Source organism: Vulpes vulpes, chromosome 13, assembly GCF_048418805.1.
Source record: "Vulpes vulpes isolate BD-2025 chromosome 13, VulVul3, whole genome shotgun sequence".
NCBI lineage: Eukaryota > Metazoa > Chordata > Mammalia > Carnivora > Canidae > Vulpes > Vulpes vulpes.
This window is the reverse complement of record NC_132792.1, coordinates 36,912,309-36,930,654: the sequence shown is the minus strand read 5'-3', so window position 1 is coordinate 36,930,654 and position 18,346 is coordinate 36,912,309. Positions and strand designations below refer to the sequence as shown.

Here is an 18,346-nt window from a genome sequence, read left to right as displayed (position 1 = left end):
GAGCCCCTCCCCTGCCCTCTCACCCTGTAGTTGGTACTCTTTGCACATATCTGAGAAATAATGTGGCAGAGTGGGAATAACACTGAACTAAGAACCCAAACACTAGGTTAAATCTTGTTTCCACCTTGGGTAAGAGAATTGACTCTTTCTGGATCTCATTGCTCAACTGCCAACTTGGAATGATTATTTCTGCCTCTCTCTCAGGGTTGCCAAGTGGCACAGGGAAAGACAAAAGTTGAAGTGCTTTGGGAACTTGTAAATTGCCATTGACCCCAAAGGTACTCTTGCTGGGGTCTTACCTCCCCCCATGAGACTGCCCTGGATTGAGGAGAAGGCTGGGGTAGCAGCTTGTCTTGCCGCCTGAAGACCTACCTCCGAGGGCTGGGCCTGCTTCTGTTGGAGGAGCCCTAGAGATGGGCCACCCTGGGAGAGGTCAGACTCATGAGCCCCAAAGGCTGCTGTCAGACTCTGGCAAGGGGAAGGTGCTGACAGGGATCTGGGCCACAAGCCACAGAGCCCTGGAAATCCTAGTCCAGCCACCACAGGCGAGTCTGTGGAGGCCTGTTGGCACCCCCTCTCCCCTAGCTTGACTTTGAAAGGCAGAAAGCAGCCCTGAGTAAGGCAAATGGAGTATTGTAATCTACTCAGGCTGCCATAACGAAATACCATGGGTTGGGTGGCTTAAACAACAGCAGTTTATTTTCTTATAGTTGGAGAAGCTGGAAGTCCAAGATCAAGGTGCCAGCATGGTCATGTCCTGAGGAGAACCCTCTTCTTGGCTTGCAGATGGCTGCCTTCTTGCTGTGCCTTCACATGGCAGGTGGGGGGTGAGTGGGGGGTGAGGCTATGTTAAGAATAAGCTCCAAGAACACAAATCCCATCATGGGGTCCCTACCTCATCTAAACTTAATGACCTCCCAAGGACCCCACCTCCAAATACCACCACACTGAGGGGTAGGGCTCCCAAGTATGAATCTTGTAGGGGGAGGGGGCCATAATTCAGTCCATAGCAGGGAGTGAGGGGAGAAGACCACCTTCACCCTCTGTATATTCACATTATAGGAACAGAAGGAAGCCTCGAGATCTTGCATCTCTTTTGTGGAAAACAAGCACAAGAAGGAAACTGGTGTCTCCAGGCTGGCCCTGATGGTCAGGGGCAGAGGCAGGACCAGAACCCAGTCCCCTGATTCAGGACCTCTTGCCCAGAGTGAGATACTCTCTAAAAGCATGTCTCAGCTTAGCTAGGTTTTGGTTTGTCTGAGCAAAAACCATTAGAGAGTTAGCAACTGATTGGCTGTTCCTAGTTTTATTATAAGAAACACCCAAAAATGGTTAATCGTCTCCATTGGCCCTCATTCCCCTCTTGGCAAGCTACCGCAGCTTTTCCCTCTGGGGTCGATTTGGTTTTAACATCCTCCTATGTGGAGCCACAAACACAGGATGGCCATCTGCCATCACCACAGAGGTGCAAGTCCATGGAACACACGATCCTGCAACAGCTGTGCCACGGGTGGATGTGACTCACTGGATGTAGAATCCAGATGTGAGGGCACTGTCCCCACCAGCATGTGAGGCTGCCCACTGAGGGGCCTAAAAACCTGTGCTGTGTCCTGAAACCTGTAATCACCCTGATCACATGTTGTAGGTCCTGTTCATGACGGGGCTTTACTGAGGTGCGTGGACCTGCCTCCCTAAGGATGGAAGGAAGAGGATTCTTCTCTTAGAGGGAACATATTTTCTTGCCATGTCCTGAGATTTTCATACATCCTCTCATCCATTTCACTTAAGTGGTGGTTACCAGTAGTTTGTCCTCAATCTCGTCTCTGGATTTGAGTCTGGGGACTACCTTGAGCTCTTGGTCCATTTGTTTTTATTCTTCGCAGGTATTTAGCCTGCACCTGTAGTGCACTGGGCACTGGGTCTCCCTGAGGTTGATGCCAGTTCAGTTTCTGCCCTGAAAGATTTCAAAGTTTCTCAGGGAAGAAAGCTATTAAAAAACCTTTCATGTGATCTGGGGAGAAGAGGTTCCACAGGAGACGTGAATAAAGACGTGAGGGGGACCCTCAGCCAGTCTAGAGAGTTTCCGGGGAACGAGATAGTTGATCTGACATCTGGAGATTAAGGCATGAGCTAGCCAGAGATGGAGGGAATTATGGTCTGAATGTTTGTCTCCTCCCAAATTTATAGGTTGAAATCCTGACTTCCAAAGATGACATTAGAAGGTGGGGCTCTGGGGTGATTAGGTCATGAGTATGGGGTTCTCATGAATGGGATTAGTGCCTTAATAAGAGATCCCACGGAGGCCCCAGTCCCTTCTACCACATGAAGAATCAGGAAAAAATCGACAGCCTTGATGAGGGTCCTCACCCAACCATGCTGGCACCCTGATCTCAGACTTCCAGCCTCCAGAACTGAGAGCTATGCATCTCTGCTGTTGACAAGCCACCCAGTTTGTGGTGTTTTGTTAGAGCAGCCAGAACAGCCTAAGACAAAGGAGGAGGAGTTTCCTAAGCACAGGAAGCAGTGTGCAGAAGGAAGCCCAGTTTCAGTGAGTGAACTGAAGGAACTGAAGTGTGCTGGGTGTTGAGTACCGAATGCCAGAGGACAACAGGTGAGCCCTGGACCTGGAGGGGCAGGCAGGACAGATCACCACCAGCCGTTAGAGTTACATGAAACTGTTTGCAGGCCTGGCCTCCCTTGAGAAAACTATTTTATTTTGTCTTCTGAGAATCTTCCAGCCTGAGTAGACTGCTGAGCTGGGACGACCACCACATGTGCCACTGGACCAGGAATCACAAACCTTGTGGATTTGTGGTCTAATCAGAACTTGGCCCCCAGCAGAGCTGACACAATTCACCTCTGCAGATTAAGAGACATTGGGAAAGTCACTTCCCCTCTCTGTCCATCCTTTCCTCAGGTCTAAAATAAAGGGTTGGACCAATAATTCTCCCAGGTCCCTTCCAGCCTGAAGGCGAGAATAGTGCCTAGCAAAGAGCAAGTGCTTCAGAAACACTTGAATGAATGAACTCCTTCCTAGGGTTCCCACCATTCTCCCTGGGCTGAAGGCACCCCATGACTGTGAGTCGGGGGTGGTGGCTCCCTTTAACTGTTAGTGAAAACACTGAGGTACCGTCCTGTAGGGGAGTATCTGACTCTGGGCAGAAGCTGACTCCAAGTTAGCAGAAGCTGACTTGGTTGAATGGGAAGCAGCTAGAACCTGTAGTCAGGAAGTTGACTACAATATATTTTAGGCATTTTCTAATTTACCACATGTGGCTCCTTAAACTGAGTGACCCAGAATGTCCATGACATGCAGAAACTGGACATTTTGCTGAGCAAATGTGAAGTGTGCACTCTGCAAGACTGGTGTGGGGGAGAGTGAGGACCACCCAGCATCCACCCTCCACATCTGCACATGCAACTTTTTTTTTTTAAGATTTTATTTATTTATTTGAGAGAGAGAGCATGAGCTGCAGTAGGGGCAGATGGACAAGCAGACTCCCTGCTGAGCATGGAGCCTGATGAAGGACTCAATCCCAGGACCTCATGATCATGACCTGAGCTGAGGTCAGATGATCAACCAACTGAGCCACCTGGTATCCCTGCATATCACATGCAGCTGTTGATCTTGGGGTCATGAGTTCAAGCCCCATGTTAGATATAAAGGTAACTTAAATATAAAATCTTTAATAAAATAATAAAATAAAAATATGTAGGGGCACCAGACTGGCTCAGTTGGTAGAGCATATGACTCTTGATCTTGGGGTCATGAGCTGAAGTCCCACACTGGGTATTAGAGATTACTTAAAAATAAAAAAAATTTTTTTGATTAGGCTCCATACCCAGTATAGAGCCCAATGAGGGCCTTGAACTTATGACCCCGAGATCAAGACCTGAGGTGAGATAGAGTCAGATGCTTAACTGACCAAGCCACTCAGGTGCTCCCTCAATAAAATCTTTAATAAAATAAAAAAATAAAACCTCTGCACACAACCCCTGGGAGGAGGGTCTGGTTACCCTTAATTTTCAGAGTAAGAAACTGAGGAAATGTTTCCTTTTACTCACCAGGCATTACAGGGGGCACTGGGAGCTGCAGGAGGGAAGGGCAGGCACAGTGAATGTGTGGTCTCCTGATCAGAGCGCACGTGAGCGCAGTCCAGGGAGGACACAGGTGAAGACCCAGACTAGCACGTGACTTCCTGCTCAGTGACAGGGTGCTATTACCAGAGGGGCCGGTGCCTACTGCTTTGAGGCCCCATGTGGGGAGGCCTGGGAAGACCTCAGGAAATGGGAGGTGGATAGGGAGGAAGGAGAGGCAGGGGAATGGCTGTGCAGACCATGATGGTGGGAGGGCCCCTGGCTTGGTGCTGAGGGGCTCACTGCAAGACAGTACCTAGCAGTGGGAGGATGTGAGAGTGGGCCAGGAGAGGCTGGGGGGATTCTGGGTCCTTTTCAGGACCTAAAGCAAAGCAAGGGAGTGATGTGAAAATACTTGCATTTTGGAAAGAGGACTTAGGACGAGGGAAGGGAATGGACTGGAGGGGGTAAAAGAGAGTGTGGAAATCAGTAGATGATGCAACAGCTCAAAAGAAAGACAGTGGTGTTTGGTTCTTGATGGTAAAGGTGCAGAGTAATCTAGACACATGAGAAGGTCTCTGAACGTAAGGTCTGTGTCCACCACCAGTGTCTCACCCCTGGTAGTTTATATTGGAATCAACTGTGGGCTTTTTAAAAAAAAAAAAAAAAAAAAAAAAGATTTTATTTATTCATTAGAGAGAGAAAGAGCAGCGGCAGAGGGACAGGGAGAAGCAGACTTTCCTCTGAGCAGGGAGCCCAACTATAGGCTTGATCCCAGGACTCCAGGATCATGACCTGAGTGGAAGACTGATGCTTAACTGACAGAGCCACCCAGGTGCCCCACCTGTGGGGCTTTTAAAACATCCAGACACCCAGGCAGCATTCTATACCCCCTGAAGCCAAGACTGTCTTACACTGATATGACTTCATTAGAGGACAACTTGGAAATATTTATCAGCTGTTAAATGTTCATACCTTTTAACTAGGCATTTCTGCTCCTGGATATTTATCTTCAGATATGCCTTTATATTGTGTCCATTACAATAACATTTATAATATTAGAACACTAGGCACCACCTAAATGCCCATCCAGTAAAACACTGACTAAAATGATGGTGCAGGTTTAAAAGTAAGGATGTAGAGAGTCAAAGGTGAGAGAGAGGCAAATAAATGTTTCATTCTAAATCTTTTGTTCCCCATAAGAATTTTTATTTAAATTTTAACATATTTTTAGAATAGGTAGTGGGCTGGGGCACCAAGATGGCTCTGTCAGTTAATTGTCTGACTCTTGATTTCAGCTCAGGTCATGATCTCAGCATCGTGAAACTGAGCCTAGTTGGGCCCTGCACTGGGTGTGGAGCCTGCTTCAGATTCTCTCTTTCCCCCTCCCTCTGCCCCTCCTCATACTGTGTGCACATGCACACAATCCCTCAATCTCTCTCTCTCTCTCAAAAAAAAAAAAAGAAAAGAAAAAAGAATAAGTAAAGGGTTAAATGGTCTAAGAATCAAAGCAGTTTGAAAAGACACATTGAGAAGCTTTACTCCCCCTTTTGCCCTCCCGTCCCATTCCCCACCTCCCTTCCTATCAGCAGGGCGTGGAGCTAGCCTCCAAGGTGGCCACGAGTGATCCCATCTGCTGGTATTCAAACCCTTGTGTGGTCCTCTCCTTCGCTGTTGGTCTGTGTGAACCATGGTCTGTCACTTTTCAAATTAAATTACAAAGGAGATTGTGGCTGCCATCTCGAGTGCTCTCTCTCATTTCTTGGATCATTTGCTCTCAGAGAAGCCATGTTATAAACTGCCCTGTGGAGATACCCACATGCTGAGGAACCTAAGCCTCCTCCCACTAATCGCCAGTGAGGAACAGAGTGAGGCTTGCCAATAAAGATGTGAGTGAGCTCGGAAGCCCCTCCTGTCGCTCCAGCCCACATCTTCAGTGCAGGTCTTGAGAGTTCCTGAGTTAGAACTACCCAGCTAAGCCACTTCTGGATTCCAGACCCCCAGAAACTATGTGAGACAGTGAATGTTGTTTTAAGTGGCTAGGTTTGGGGGTAACTTGTTACACAGCAACAGACAAATAATACACTATATTCACTAGTTTATTCTTTATCCTTCATGTTTCTTTATGTGAAGAAAAGCAAATATAAATATACATGTTTATTTCCTCCATTTTCTTACCCACACACAGAAAAATGGTGTACTATATATACCCCCTTCTGTGCCACTTTTTCCCCTTCACTCAATGATATTTTTGGAGATTTTATATCATTACATAGAACACATTCTCATTCTTTTTACAGCTGCTTAACTCCCTTATTGCTGGACATTTGGATTGTTTCCCACTTTTCATTATTACAAACAATGCTGCCATAAATAGCTTGAAAGTACATCCCCTCATATGGTACCAGGGTATCTGTAGAATAGAATTCCAGAAGTGAAGTTTCTAGGTCAAAGGTATATTTTCTAACTTTGGCAGATACCCCGCCTTAGGGGGAGTATGCCCTTTAATATTTTTGAATCATGTGCCTGTTCTGCCTTTTAAAAAAGTCTAATGCTCATGTGAGGTGGAGAATTCCCACTGCTCTAGTCTCCACCAATTAGCTGCTCTGAGGAGACAGGGAGGAAAAAGGTTAAAAATCCAAACTTGCCATGTGCTTTAAAAGCATGCACCCAATAAGATTTCAAACAGCTGCTAATGTGAACACTGAGGAGAGCTCAGAAACTGAGCTGGGAGCTCCTGTGATGGTCTGTGGCCAAGGGTGACGTGGATAGTGGCTTTGGGCTCAGATAAAGGAAGGCCGCCTCCATCTGCTCCGTGCAGATGCAGACCACCATGGCTCAGGGGCCGTATGGAAAGACTCAGCTACTCTTCATGATGAAAGCCTGACATGGAGCCAAGAAGACAGGACAGGGCATGGGGAGAAACTCCAGAAAGAAGGGGTGTGCTGGGGTGTTAGCGGGGACAGGTATCTGTCTGGATTATGGCTTCACAAGGCTGGCCTGAAAGAGTTATTGCTGTTTTATTATGTTGGAAAATGGAGTATTCTTATTATAAATTTACAGGAAAAAAATGCTCACCTCCACAGCCAGCCAGCTGTGTGTATTGTGGATCACTCAATTGTATTTCCACTCAACACTACGTGAAGAACTACCCCCAAGCCACTGGGGAATGTTGTGCATTAATAATGAGTCTAGTTTGTGCCCAGAGAAGTAAGTCATGTTCAAATAACACGGTCCAACTCTACTTTGACTCTCTTCTGCAGTTATAATTTTGGTTAACATAATATTTTCCCATTGTTCAAAGATTTTGGCAGCACTTCTGCCCAAAAGAAGACAGGCAAAATTCCCTTCATGTTTGAAAGCTTACTTTATGATATAGCAATGCTATGTAGTTGGGGAAAACATGGGATTTATTATCAGAAGATTACATTTTGAGTCTAGTGCTATCACATATTAGTAATTGATCTTGGCGAGCCATTAATCTTCCCAAACCTTAGTCTTCTGGTTGGTAAGTGAGACTAAGAACAGCTGCCTCCACTACCCCACAGGGTGGTTCTCAGGACTCCCCTCCAACGAGAAGTACTGCAAAAATGCCTTAAAAATAAGTGTATGGTCCGTGCTTGATTATACCAGTGATTATGTACTTGAGAGCCTTTATCTTATGACTTCAATGACTATCCATTGTAAGATTCTTCTCGATCTGAAATGATTGAGTTGACTCCCAGAATTGTGTATCATTCTTATAAGAAGTAATTTCCCACATTGTGCTCAGTATCAGGCTTTTAAAATATCAGCTTGGTTTCCTCAGATTCACAAACAGAAGCTGCCCTGGCCCTGTGGATGGCAAAGCCATTCTTTTTACTCTGCAGCCTCCATCATCCGTGACTCTTCTCTCATATCCATATGAGGATGGCCTCTTCGTATCAAGCCATCAGCAAAGCTTGTGGGCTCTACCTTCAGCATACAGCCAACAGTGTGACCATGTGTCACCATGCTGGCCGGGGTGGCCTCCATTCTCCCTCCTCACCCACTTCATGTATGCCTTTTACAACAAAGACGGTTCATGCCACCCACTTCTCAAGACCCTCCAGTGACCCTTTCTCATTCAGATTCCACTGCTGCCTGTGAATCCCAGATGGTCTCCCCTGTGGGCCTCACTGGCATCATCCCCTGCCGGGCTCAGATGACCTGGGTCATGCCTGGCTCTTGGCCTTTCCTGAAACGTGCCACACACACTCCTACCTCTGTGATTTGCAAATGCTGTTCTTTGCTGAGAGTGCTGTTCTAACCAAATACCACACGTTCACTCATCTTTTCAGGGCTCTGCTCAGTGGCACCATAACTTCCTGCAGCATGTAACATAACATGCCCTCCCCAGCCCAGGGAACATCATCTCTCCCCTATCCTGCTTTGCTTCACAGCACCTTTTGCATCTGAGATAGATATATATATATATGTCCATTGTTTGTCTTCCCCCTTCCTCTCTCCCTCACCTGCTGCCCAATGTAAGCTTCACAAAAGCAAAACTGTCTTACTCATTGTTAAATCCCCAGAGCCTAGAAGAGTACCTGACTCAGAGTAGGAACACATGAAATAGTTGACGACTGGATAAATAAATGGAGAACAGATTATCTAAGTGTAACACATACATACATACATACATACATACATACATACATAAGTAGATAGGTGGAGAAGTTGATATTACAGCTAGATTATAGCCAATAAAGAGTAACTTATTTTTTAATATTTATAGGCCATCTGTCTTTCTTATAAATTATCTTGCATGTCTTTTGTTCATTTTCCCTATGGAAATGATTTTATTTTATGTACTCTTTATGAAGAATTTTTGCACATAGACATATTTTCTGTTTTGAAATGTGCATTGTGGGATAAGACACTGCTTTAAGATATCTAAAATGTCTTTTAAGATTGAGTAAGTCACTAAAAGAAACAGATCAAATTAAGTCACTGATGTATGAACCATTTCCTTCTGTTTTATTAATTCCAATTGGATTCCCAGAATTGGACTCCTGTGCTGTGGGGGACCATGGCTGTGAACATTCATGTGTAAGCAGTGGAGACTCTTTTGTGTGCCAGTGCTTTGAAGGGTATATACTCCGTGAAGATGGGAAAACCTGCAGAAGTAAGTTTTTATTGGAGTTGTCTCACATTACTGTGTCTGATTTTTGCATAAATTCTACTATCCTGATCTCTGTTTAAATCAGCTACTCTCAAAAGCCAATGCCCCATGATGATTCAGTATAATGTGGGATCCTGGATGACATCAGAAAAATGACATCAGGTTAAAAACTAAGGAAATGTAAATAAACCTTGGATGTTAGTTGGTGTTAATGTATCAATATTGGTCCGTTGATTGTAACAAATGTATCACACTAATATAAGTTGCTAATACTAGTGGAAACTGGGTTTGGTGTTTTAGGAACTCTGCGCTATCTCCTTCTTTCTGTAAATCTAAAACTGTTCTAAAAAATAAACTCTGTTGAAAGAAAACACAAACAAGCAAAGAAATGGACAATGAAATAAAACGTAGTGCTTAGAACTACAAGAGAAGTTGCTCCTTTATGCCCTGTGGCAAGAAACAAGATCTAGCAGCTTCTAGCCCTGCCATTTATTAGCTGGGCAAGTTGTTTCACTTCTCTGAGCCTCTGTTGTTGCTGGTAGCACAAATCTCTCAAAGAGACCACCGCCTGATGAGTCCATTCTTCTGTTTCAGAAAGCAAAGCCTCTTAGATAGGGCCAAGATGCATCTGTTTAATCAAAGGGAAGTATGTAACCCTGAGCAAATGGTTTTCATCCCTATCGGTCATCTTTCCCTCAAGTTTCTCAAAGCACTTTGCAAAGAACAACTCATATTTGACATGTTTGAAGAAGAGATAGGTAATTGGAATTATTGCTCTCATTTTCCAGACAGATAGGAAAGGTAAGGTTCCAAGAGGTTAAGTGATTCTCCAAAGCCATGTGTCAGGGACAAAGCCAAAATTAAATTTCAGTACCACTAATCTAAACTGAGTTTTAATCTTCTAAGTAACCATATCATACCAGTAATGTTCCATTTGCTCTTAGAAACTGAATCTACAGAAAGCCAATGACTGATTGCATTTAATGAGATATTGAAGTAGGTGCTGATTAGTGGTGCTGCAGAGGATAATGAGGAAGTTTGAAGAGTTAACCTAAATTAGAGCCGTTGAACTTCATCCTCAATTTTTACTTTGCTCCCATGGATCACTGAGCAAAAGGGGGCCTGGAGCACCTGGTGGCTGAGATGGATGGATCTTCCAAGGTGAAGCCCGGGGAAATTTTATGTTGGTAAAATTGTGTTAACTTGCTCCCCTGCCCTCAGGGAAAGGTGTCTGCCAATCAGTAAACCATGGCTGTGAGCATATTTGTGTGAACAGTGATGAGTCGTACATCTGCAAGTGCCGGGAAGGATTCCGGCTTGCTGAAGATGGGAAGCGCTGCAGAAGTAAGTGGTCTCCAGGTAGAGATGAACTCTTCTGTCTGCTGGACTGGAAAGTTATATAACTTCATTTAATATTTAAAATCTTCCCTTATGAGCAATGTTACAGTTACAAGTTCCTGCCATAGGTGCTCTGAGAGTGTTTGCTATCGATCCTTATAGGAGACCTTTAGTTTTTCAGGACTTTCTCAGTCAGGGTCCTGAGTTGTCAGGCTCTTTGTGTCTCCATTTCTTCCAGTTGCTGGCCCTTCCATGACTACTGTGTGGATGCCCACAGCCTCCCACAGAGCCTGGCTAATCATTGGACAGACTTAGAATCTCTGCCAGCAATTATCATGAGGATCACAGGATAATTACAGCACTTTTGCTTCTCACAAGACCTTAGAAATAAGGGAAGGGGACTAAGGGCTTTTTCTGTGGGTTTTATTTATCCATTTTCTCTATCATTTGCTTCTATAGGTCACTCAGAACAGACTCTGAAAGTACTTAGAAGGTATATTAATCAGTTTACCTAGAGAAATAGAACCGAGAGGATGTAGGTGTGTGTGCCTATAGACAGGGATGGAGAGAGAGAGAGAGAGAGAGAGAGAGAGAGAGAGAGAGAGAGAGAGAGAGTCCACTATCTGCAGGGCAGGCCGGCAGGCTGGAGACCCAGGAAAAGCTGGTGCAGCTCCTTTCCAAAAGTAGTCTGTAAGCAGAATTCCTTCTTCCTCAGGTGGTGGTGGTGGCTTCAGTCTTCTTTCTCAGAAGGTCTTCAACTGATTGGAGGAAGCCGATTCTATGGAGTGTACTCTGCTCAAAGTCTAATGATTGAAATGTTAATCTCATCTAAAAAAATACTTTCACAGCAGTATCTAGACTGGTGTTTGATGGGCACAATAGCCTGGGCAATGTCTATATATGATGACATATAAAATGAACTATCACAGGACAGAAAAAGAGAGCGAGACAGAGAGAGAGAGAGAGAGAGAGAGAGAGAGAGAGAGCGCACATGAGCTTGGTGAAGTAGTCACTAGAAGAGCACAGGGCAAGGATTTTTCTCCACTGTGAGATTCGGAGCTGCTAAGTCCCTATGAGGTGGGGGTTTGAAACTGTCTCCTTGCTTTAGTGGCACTCTGCTCCAGTGGGCAGGACGGGTCTTTTTTAGTTTAGGCAAAATCAATTCACTAGCTTCTGAAGTTGATTTGGGGGAATTTCCTTGCAGACTCCTTTGAGGTAACTTGGGACCTCCTGCATGTCAACAAAGCCAGGTTAAGAGGAGCTCACTGTCCTCATTCCTCCACTGGGAAGAGGGGCTCCTACCTTGAACGAGATTTTCTTTTTGAACAGTGGACTCCCGGGATGCCAACAGGACCCTGGCCTGACTTTGCAGATCTCCCCACACCATCCTGTTTTGCCTTCACACTGCAGTGTTCTCTCTGTGGAGACCATGTCTGCAGTTCTGCCCATTGTCTCTGCCCAAGCTGTTGATGATTTTATTTCTATGAATGCAAGTGTACACACGTGCACCATTTATTCATGCAACATATTCTTTGCTTAATAAATTGGGCTGTTGTATACCACGCCCAACGTCCACTTCTGGAATTTGATCACTATATCAAATATCACCATTCCCACTTCTAGGGAGATCTGTAGTTACCAATGCCAACTTTATAGGAAACTCCTCCTTCTTGGGGGCTAATGACAGAGAAGAGCTATAGGCTTTCATGTGATGGAGGAGGAGCACATGGGAAACACATGTCTCAGCTGTGCCATCAACTTGCTGCAAGACCTCAGGTGACTCTGTGACATGTTTTGAGTTTCTTCATGTATACACTGGGTATAATTATTCCTGCTTTTGTCTTCTTACAGAATGTTGTGAAGATTAGAGGGCTGTAACTACTCTGAAGCATTTAAAGTACCTCACACATGAGAAACGTTCATTAATTAAAACTATAGTGTTTGGGATGTCTACGGGAAAAAAAATCAGTAGTTTGGGAAAGTCAAAACCCAAAGCAACATTAAATAATTCTAAAAATTAATAAGAAATACAGGATACCCAATCACCCATCTAACCATTCAGACCTGTGGGGGCTGGGGCTTTCTGAGAAGAGCTTCTCCCTTCCCATGCCCTATCCTGAGTATTAGAATGAAAAAAGGGCATATTATGGAGGAAGTTTAAACGGAAATGGTTTTTATAAAAATGGATTACTTCTGTGATCGTGACCTGATATGACCATTCAGTCTAGCTCATTCCTGCATGGATGAGGTTGCTCAACTCCCTACATTTCCCTCAGGGAAGGATGTCTGCAAATCGACCTACCACGGCTGTGAACACATTTGTGTTAATCATGGCAACTCCTACATCTGCAAATGCTCAGAGGGATTTGTTCTAGCTGAGGATGGAAGACGGTGCAAGAGTAAGTGATCTGAACTTGACTTTCTGCTTTAATTTGGTTTGGGAGCAATTGCTCTTTGGAATATTTTCAGGAAACAAATCCTTCACCTCTGCTTCTCCCATAATGGAGCTTAACTGAGGCACCTATGGAAAAACTTTTGGTTTTAACTGACAGTAAATTTGCTATCAGCCAAAAGGCTGGAGTGATCTGAGGCTGAATGAGCATATCTAAATGAGAGATGTAAGATTTTTCCTCTGCCCTGTGCTGGGGAATTACATTCTGGGCTAAAATGAAGAGGAAGATAAAAAGAAAGAGAAAGATAGATCTAAGTTTAAACATTAAAAAAAAAAAAGCTCTCTAAAGTAGCAGGAAAAAAAAGGAAAATTATTTTGTGAGCTCAGAGTAGAGAAGACCTTTCTAAACATGACATGAAACATACAAACCATTTTTTTAAAAAGAAAATGCATAGTGAGAGATTAAAACTGATATCTTTTTTTAAAACCTATTATCCGATCAAAAAGGTTGATGACTCCTCATGTTGACAAAGGTATATCGTAATGGCAGTTATAAACTTATCACTGTGTGTCTGAATCAGTACAACCATTAGAGAGCAGTTTGGTAATATTTTAAAGGCAGTTCCACTTCTATTTGTATTAGATAAATAGACATGCACACACATACATACATATACATATGTCCTTTTGTAATGTTTAAATTCTGTTCCATGTGAATGCATTATTTTTTAGAAAAAATATTTTAAAAAAAAGGTAAGGACAAGCAAGATTTAGGAAGCAGCTTATACTTAGTACTTGTACTTAGGAAGCTCAGTACTATGTCAAGTGAAAAATAAAGGAAGAAACTGGGGATCTTTGTAGAAAAAGACTTGAGGAACCATTCCAATACCAAAGTGACAGTTACTTCTTTTGTGATTTATATGACACCCACAGGGAAAGAAAGAACAGTGGTCAGAAGCTATAGCTCAGCATGAGGACAAAGACACTGTCAGGGAAGCTGCGTGATTAGTTAGTTAAGATCATGAACTCTGGGTCAGACAGACCTGGACTTCAACCCCTATTCCTACTACCTGTGTGACCTTAGACAAATTATTTAACTTTTCTGAGTCTCAGTTTCTTCATCTATAATATGAGGAATAAACTCCAATAAAAAATATATATAATATGAAGAATAATGCTTCACAGAATCGCCATGAGTAATAAAGATCATGTATTTAAAGGTGCTTAGCCCAATGCTGGCACATACTAACTGCCCGAAAAATATTAGCTATTGTAATCATCCACAGCAGAGATGTCCAGAGGTGGGGCGTTAATGGCGAGGTGATCTCTCCATCATGAGAGGTGTTCAGATCCAGGCTGAATGGTTACTGGGTAGGGCTATCATAAAGATGTAAGCAACAAGAGGGCTGTACTGGTCTTGTCTTTAAACATCTTTAAGGTCTTGTCCAACCCTGGAATTCTGAAACTCTGTGAAAATTAAATTCTGAAGGCAAAACACTGCTCCATTGCAATCTCCTTAACTATGAAAGGAAAATGCTCAGATATGGTTGTAGCGACCCTCCTGCAAACAAGTAGCCAACCAAGGAGCCATCATTCTTCCTGGATCAGAGAGCACAAATCTGGGACTTCTTCCCTTATGTTCTTCCCCTTTATCCAGCATTCTTACTTCCTGGAAAAGCCTTTTGTGCCTTTTGATGCATACAGGCTGCAAGTACTGATTTTGTTCTGTAAGAAAAGAGTGTGTGGGGAAGACGACAAAAGAGACCTGCTGCTGGAAAATTATTCCAGTGTTTCTACAATCTGCTGGAGAGCCATGTGCAGGCCGCCTGAGAGTTTTTTGTTGTTGTTGCTGATTCAAGAATAGGCTGTGAATGTAAATGAAGCCCTGAACTGACCTTTTCTTCTTTCACTAATAAATGGTCAATAAGTTGAATAATAGGGATAAGCACTTAACGGGAAAAGAGAAGAATTCAGCCCCCTTACCCGCCCCCCCCACACACACACACACTAGCATATTATTTGGAGGCCACACACAGAAATAATTTTGCTTTTGTGTGTCCTTACTTGCTTATATTGTTGTGTTCGACTTCCAAATATTAGACAACTGCTTGATATGTGAAAGACAATGTTATATATAGTACATACTGTAGATCGTTTGAAGTGAGATCATTCATTTGGGATCTGTACATTTTTTTTATGCAGCTCTAAATAACAAAAAGTCTGTCCATACCCAGATTCCCAGATTGCTTAAATATTCGCATAGAGCTTTCCTTTCGACCATTTGAGTTGCCTGAAGAGCTTCCATACAGATAAAGAATTCACAGTGATGATTCATTTCTAAGCTTCAATGAGTTGATAGGGTAGTTACAGGTATGCTACCCAAACACCACCACCTCCTTCATTTATTCCGTCAACAAGCATTTATTGAACAACTCTTGTGTGTCAGGAATGGGGGTACAGAAGTGAATAAGACATGGAACTTGCTGAGGAGGAACTGGCAGACCAGAGAGGCTGACACGTAATCAGGTAGCCAGTGTGCCATGTGGAGTACCGTACCGACTACACTGGACTGGAAGCAACTTCATGTCAGGGATTTTGCCTTGGTCACTATTGCAATCCCACTGTGCCCGCTGCCTTGTGTGAAGTAGGTACTCAAGAAGCAAATTTTTGTTGAATAAATCAGTAGTTGCTAGGAGTACAGAGCATAACTAATCCAAGCGGCGTTACTAGGAAGGCTCTCTGGGAGAGATGACAGCTGAGCTGATTTAAGAATTTCCTTCTCTGGGAGATAGAACGTAAAGACTCCTAACTCTGGGAAACGAACTAGGGGTGGTGGAAGGGGAGGAGGGCGGGGGGGGTGGGGGGGAATGGGTGACGGGCCCTGAGGCGGACACTTGACGGGATGAGCACTGGGTGTTTTTCTGTATGTTGGTAAATTGAACACCAATAAAAATTAATTTATTAAAAAAAAAAAGAATTTCCTTCTCTGCTCTGTGTCAGAATGCCAGCACTGGGGTAATGTCACCCTCCTGGAGTACAGCTGCAGGAATCTTGTGGGTGCTGTCAGACCCTACAGTGTACTCTACACACAGTCCCTCCCAGACGTGGCTGTCAGTGACACAGAGTACAGTATGGACCTAGTTTCCCTGACAGTTTGTACCTCTGGTGGGTGATTTTGTTTGTGAAAAATGCTATTTTTGTCAATTGAACAAGCCACTGAGAAAGGCAAATGTGAAAATTACTGTGGCTTGTGACTCTCCCCACCCCTTACGGAGTCCTGTGTATCACCTAAAGAAAGATGCTTCTCCGGAGTGGCTCTGCCTGCAGCTGGAGCCTGCTCCTCTTGTACCCTGCCTGCCTCTTGATCTTGTAACCATCTCAACTTTCTTTTCCTTCCTGAGGATGCACTGAAGGCCCGCTTGACCTGGTCTTTGTGATCGATGGGTCCAAGAGCCTCGGGGAAGAGAATTTCGAGATTGTGAAGCAGTTCGTCGCGGGCATTATAGACTCCTTGGCGGTCTCCCCCAAGGCCGCCCGCGTGGGGCTGCTGCAGTATTCTACGCAGGTCCGCACGGAGTTCGCCCTGGGAGACTTCAGCTCGGCCAGAGACATGAAAAAAGCCGTGGCCCACATGAAATACATGGGCAAGGGCTCTATGACGGGGCTGGCCCTGAAACACATGTTCGAGAGAAGTTTTAGCCCAGTGGAAGGGGCCAGGCCTGTGTCCCCCGCGGTGTCCAGAGTGGCCATCGTGTTCACGGACGGCCGGGCTCAGGACGACGTCTCGGCGTGGGCCCGCAGAGCCCGGGCCGGCGGTAAGAGGGGCGGGCGGGCGGCCCGGTTCCCGGGATGCTCCGACGGGCCCAGGCGGCGGGCGCCGCGCGGGTCTGAGCTGGGGAGCGGCTGCCTGCGGAGCACCCCCACCCGACCCCGAGTCGTCCCGCCGCACTGCTGGCCCCGCCCCCGCCCCGCCCCCGGCCGCAGGGCCCAAGCGCCGCTCGCTTTCCGATGCCCCGAGGAGGTCGGTACAGGAGGTACCTGCTCGGAGGGGCCTTTACCGATAGCTTTTTCTTTCTTAAACTAGTGCCTCAGGTGAACACTCGGAGAGCACAACAGTCTTACGATAGCGAATACCCTGGTGCTTGTAGGAGGCCAAGGCCAAGCCTAGCTTTTGAGAGAATGAAAACGTTGGAAGAGATTACGGCTAGGTTCTTCCTCCAGAAAGCAAAGCCTCTTCGAGTTTTCCTGACTGTGTCGTGCTGGAGGGGGGACCTGGGAGTTACTTTAGTTGTGCGTAGATGTAAAGTGTGACAGAGGAAAGTGGACCTCCGAAAAGGAAACCCAGGGACGCCCGAGGGGCTCAGCGCTGGGGCGTCCGCCTTCGGCCCAGGGCCTGATCCCGGAGACCCGGGATCGAGTCCCGCATCCGGCTCCCCGCAGGGAGCCTGCTTCTCCCTCTGCCTCTGTCTCTGCCTCTCTCTGTGTGTGTCTCATGAATAAATAAATAAAATCTTTAAAAAGGGGGAGGGGGGAAGAAACCCAAAAGTTAGGATAGCTGGTAGACCTAGAGTAAGGCAAAGTGACTGGCTTTCTTGGGGAAATGAGAAAATTTGAGGTTTTAAAGCAGTTTGCTTGAAAGCTGCTTTTCAAGAATTGTGGAGGGCACGTTGCTCTAGCGAGTCCTATAAGGAGGGGAACGGTGTACTGACAGGGCTTCCTCTCAGGAGTGATGCACCCAGTACCTAGATAGCCAGGCCTGGCACATAGTAACTGTGACTAATACTTGCTGAGTAGATGAACAAGGACACTGAAGTCCATTCCTCCTCACAGGAAGGCTGGCACACACTGACACTCTTTGTGAAGGCAGCTATTTTATTGGTATTGTGTACCTCACACCGACTTCTTTTTCTCTAGCCCAATACAATAGTAGCCATGAAAAGTGTCCTCTTGTGAACCCTCTGAATGGACTGTAAAGCTGGCTGCTCAGACCCTGTTCCTCTGCTTTCCTAACTTGAGAACTCAGGTCAAACCCATGAACGCCTCCAGCCTGCATTTTTAAAGTGTACTGAGGGAAATATCTTGTCTCCAAAGACCATGGTTATCCCTTTTGTGTGTCTCATTGAGATCAGCCTACCTTACTCTTTTGCCTACTCAGATCCCCACCAATCACCCAAGGGCAGATCGTACGAGAAACTGTTATTTATTTGGTTCTAAAATCAACAAAATCTACTAAAGTGACATCCTCTGGATGAATTTAATTACTCCTATGCCTAGCTAATATTTTTTTCAAAAGATAAAATAGTAGTTATCCTTTTTAGGAAGTTTGTATGAAGTCACTGGGCTCCCAAATATGTTGAACTTGCCTATTGATCCAACACAGACTTACAGCAAGGCAT

General features: G+C 45.0%; 1 protein-coding gene across 3 annotated transcripts in view; it reads left to right on the top strand.

Moving 5' to 3' along the window:
- Positions 1–18,346, top strand: part of MATN2 (matrilin 2) — a 149,441-nt gene that overhangs the window by 120,766 nt on the left and 10,329 nt on the right. For all 3 annotated transcript variants that reach the window (XM_072734240.1, XM_072734239.1, XM_072734241.1), the window contains 4 exons: positions 9,101–9,223; positions 10,442–10,564; positions 12,835–12,957; positions 16,352–16,765. In XM_072734240.1, coding sequence (XP_072590341.1) covers positions 9,101–9,223; positions 10,442–10,564; positions 12,835–12,957; positions 16,352–16,765 — 783 coding nt within the window. The remainder of the gene's footprint in view (positions 1–9,100; positions 9,224–10,441; positions 10,565–12,834; positions 12,958–16,351; positions 16,766–18,346) is intronic.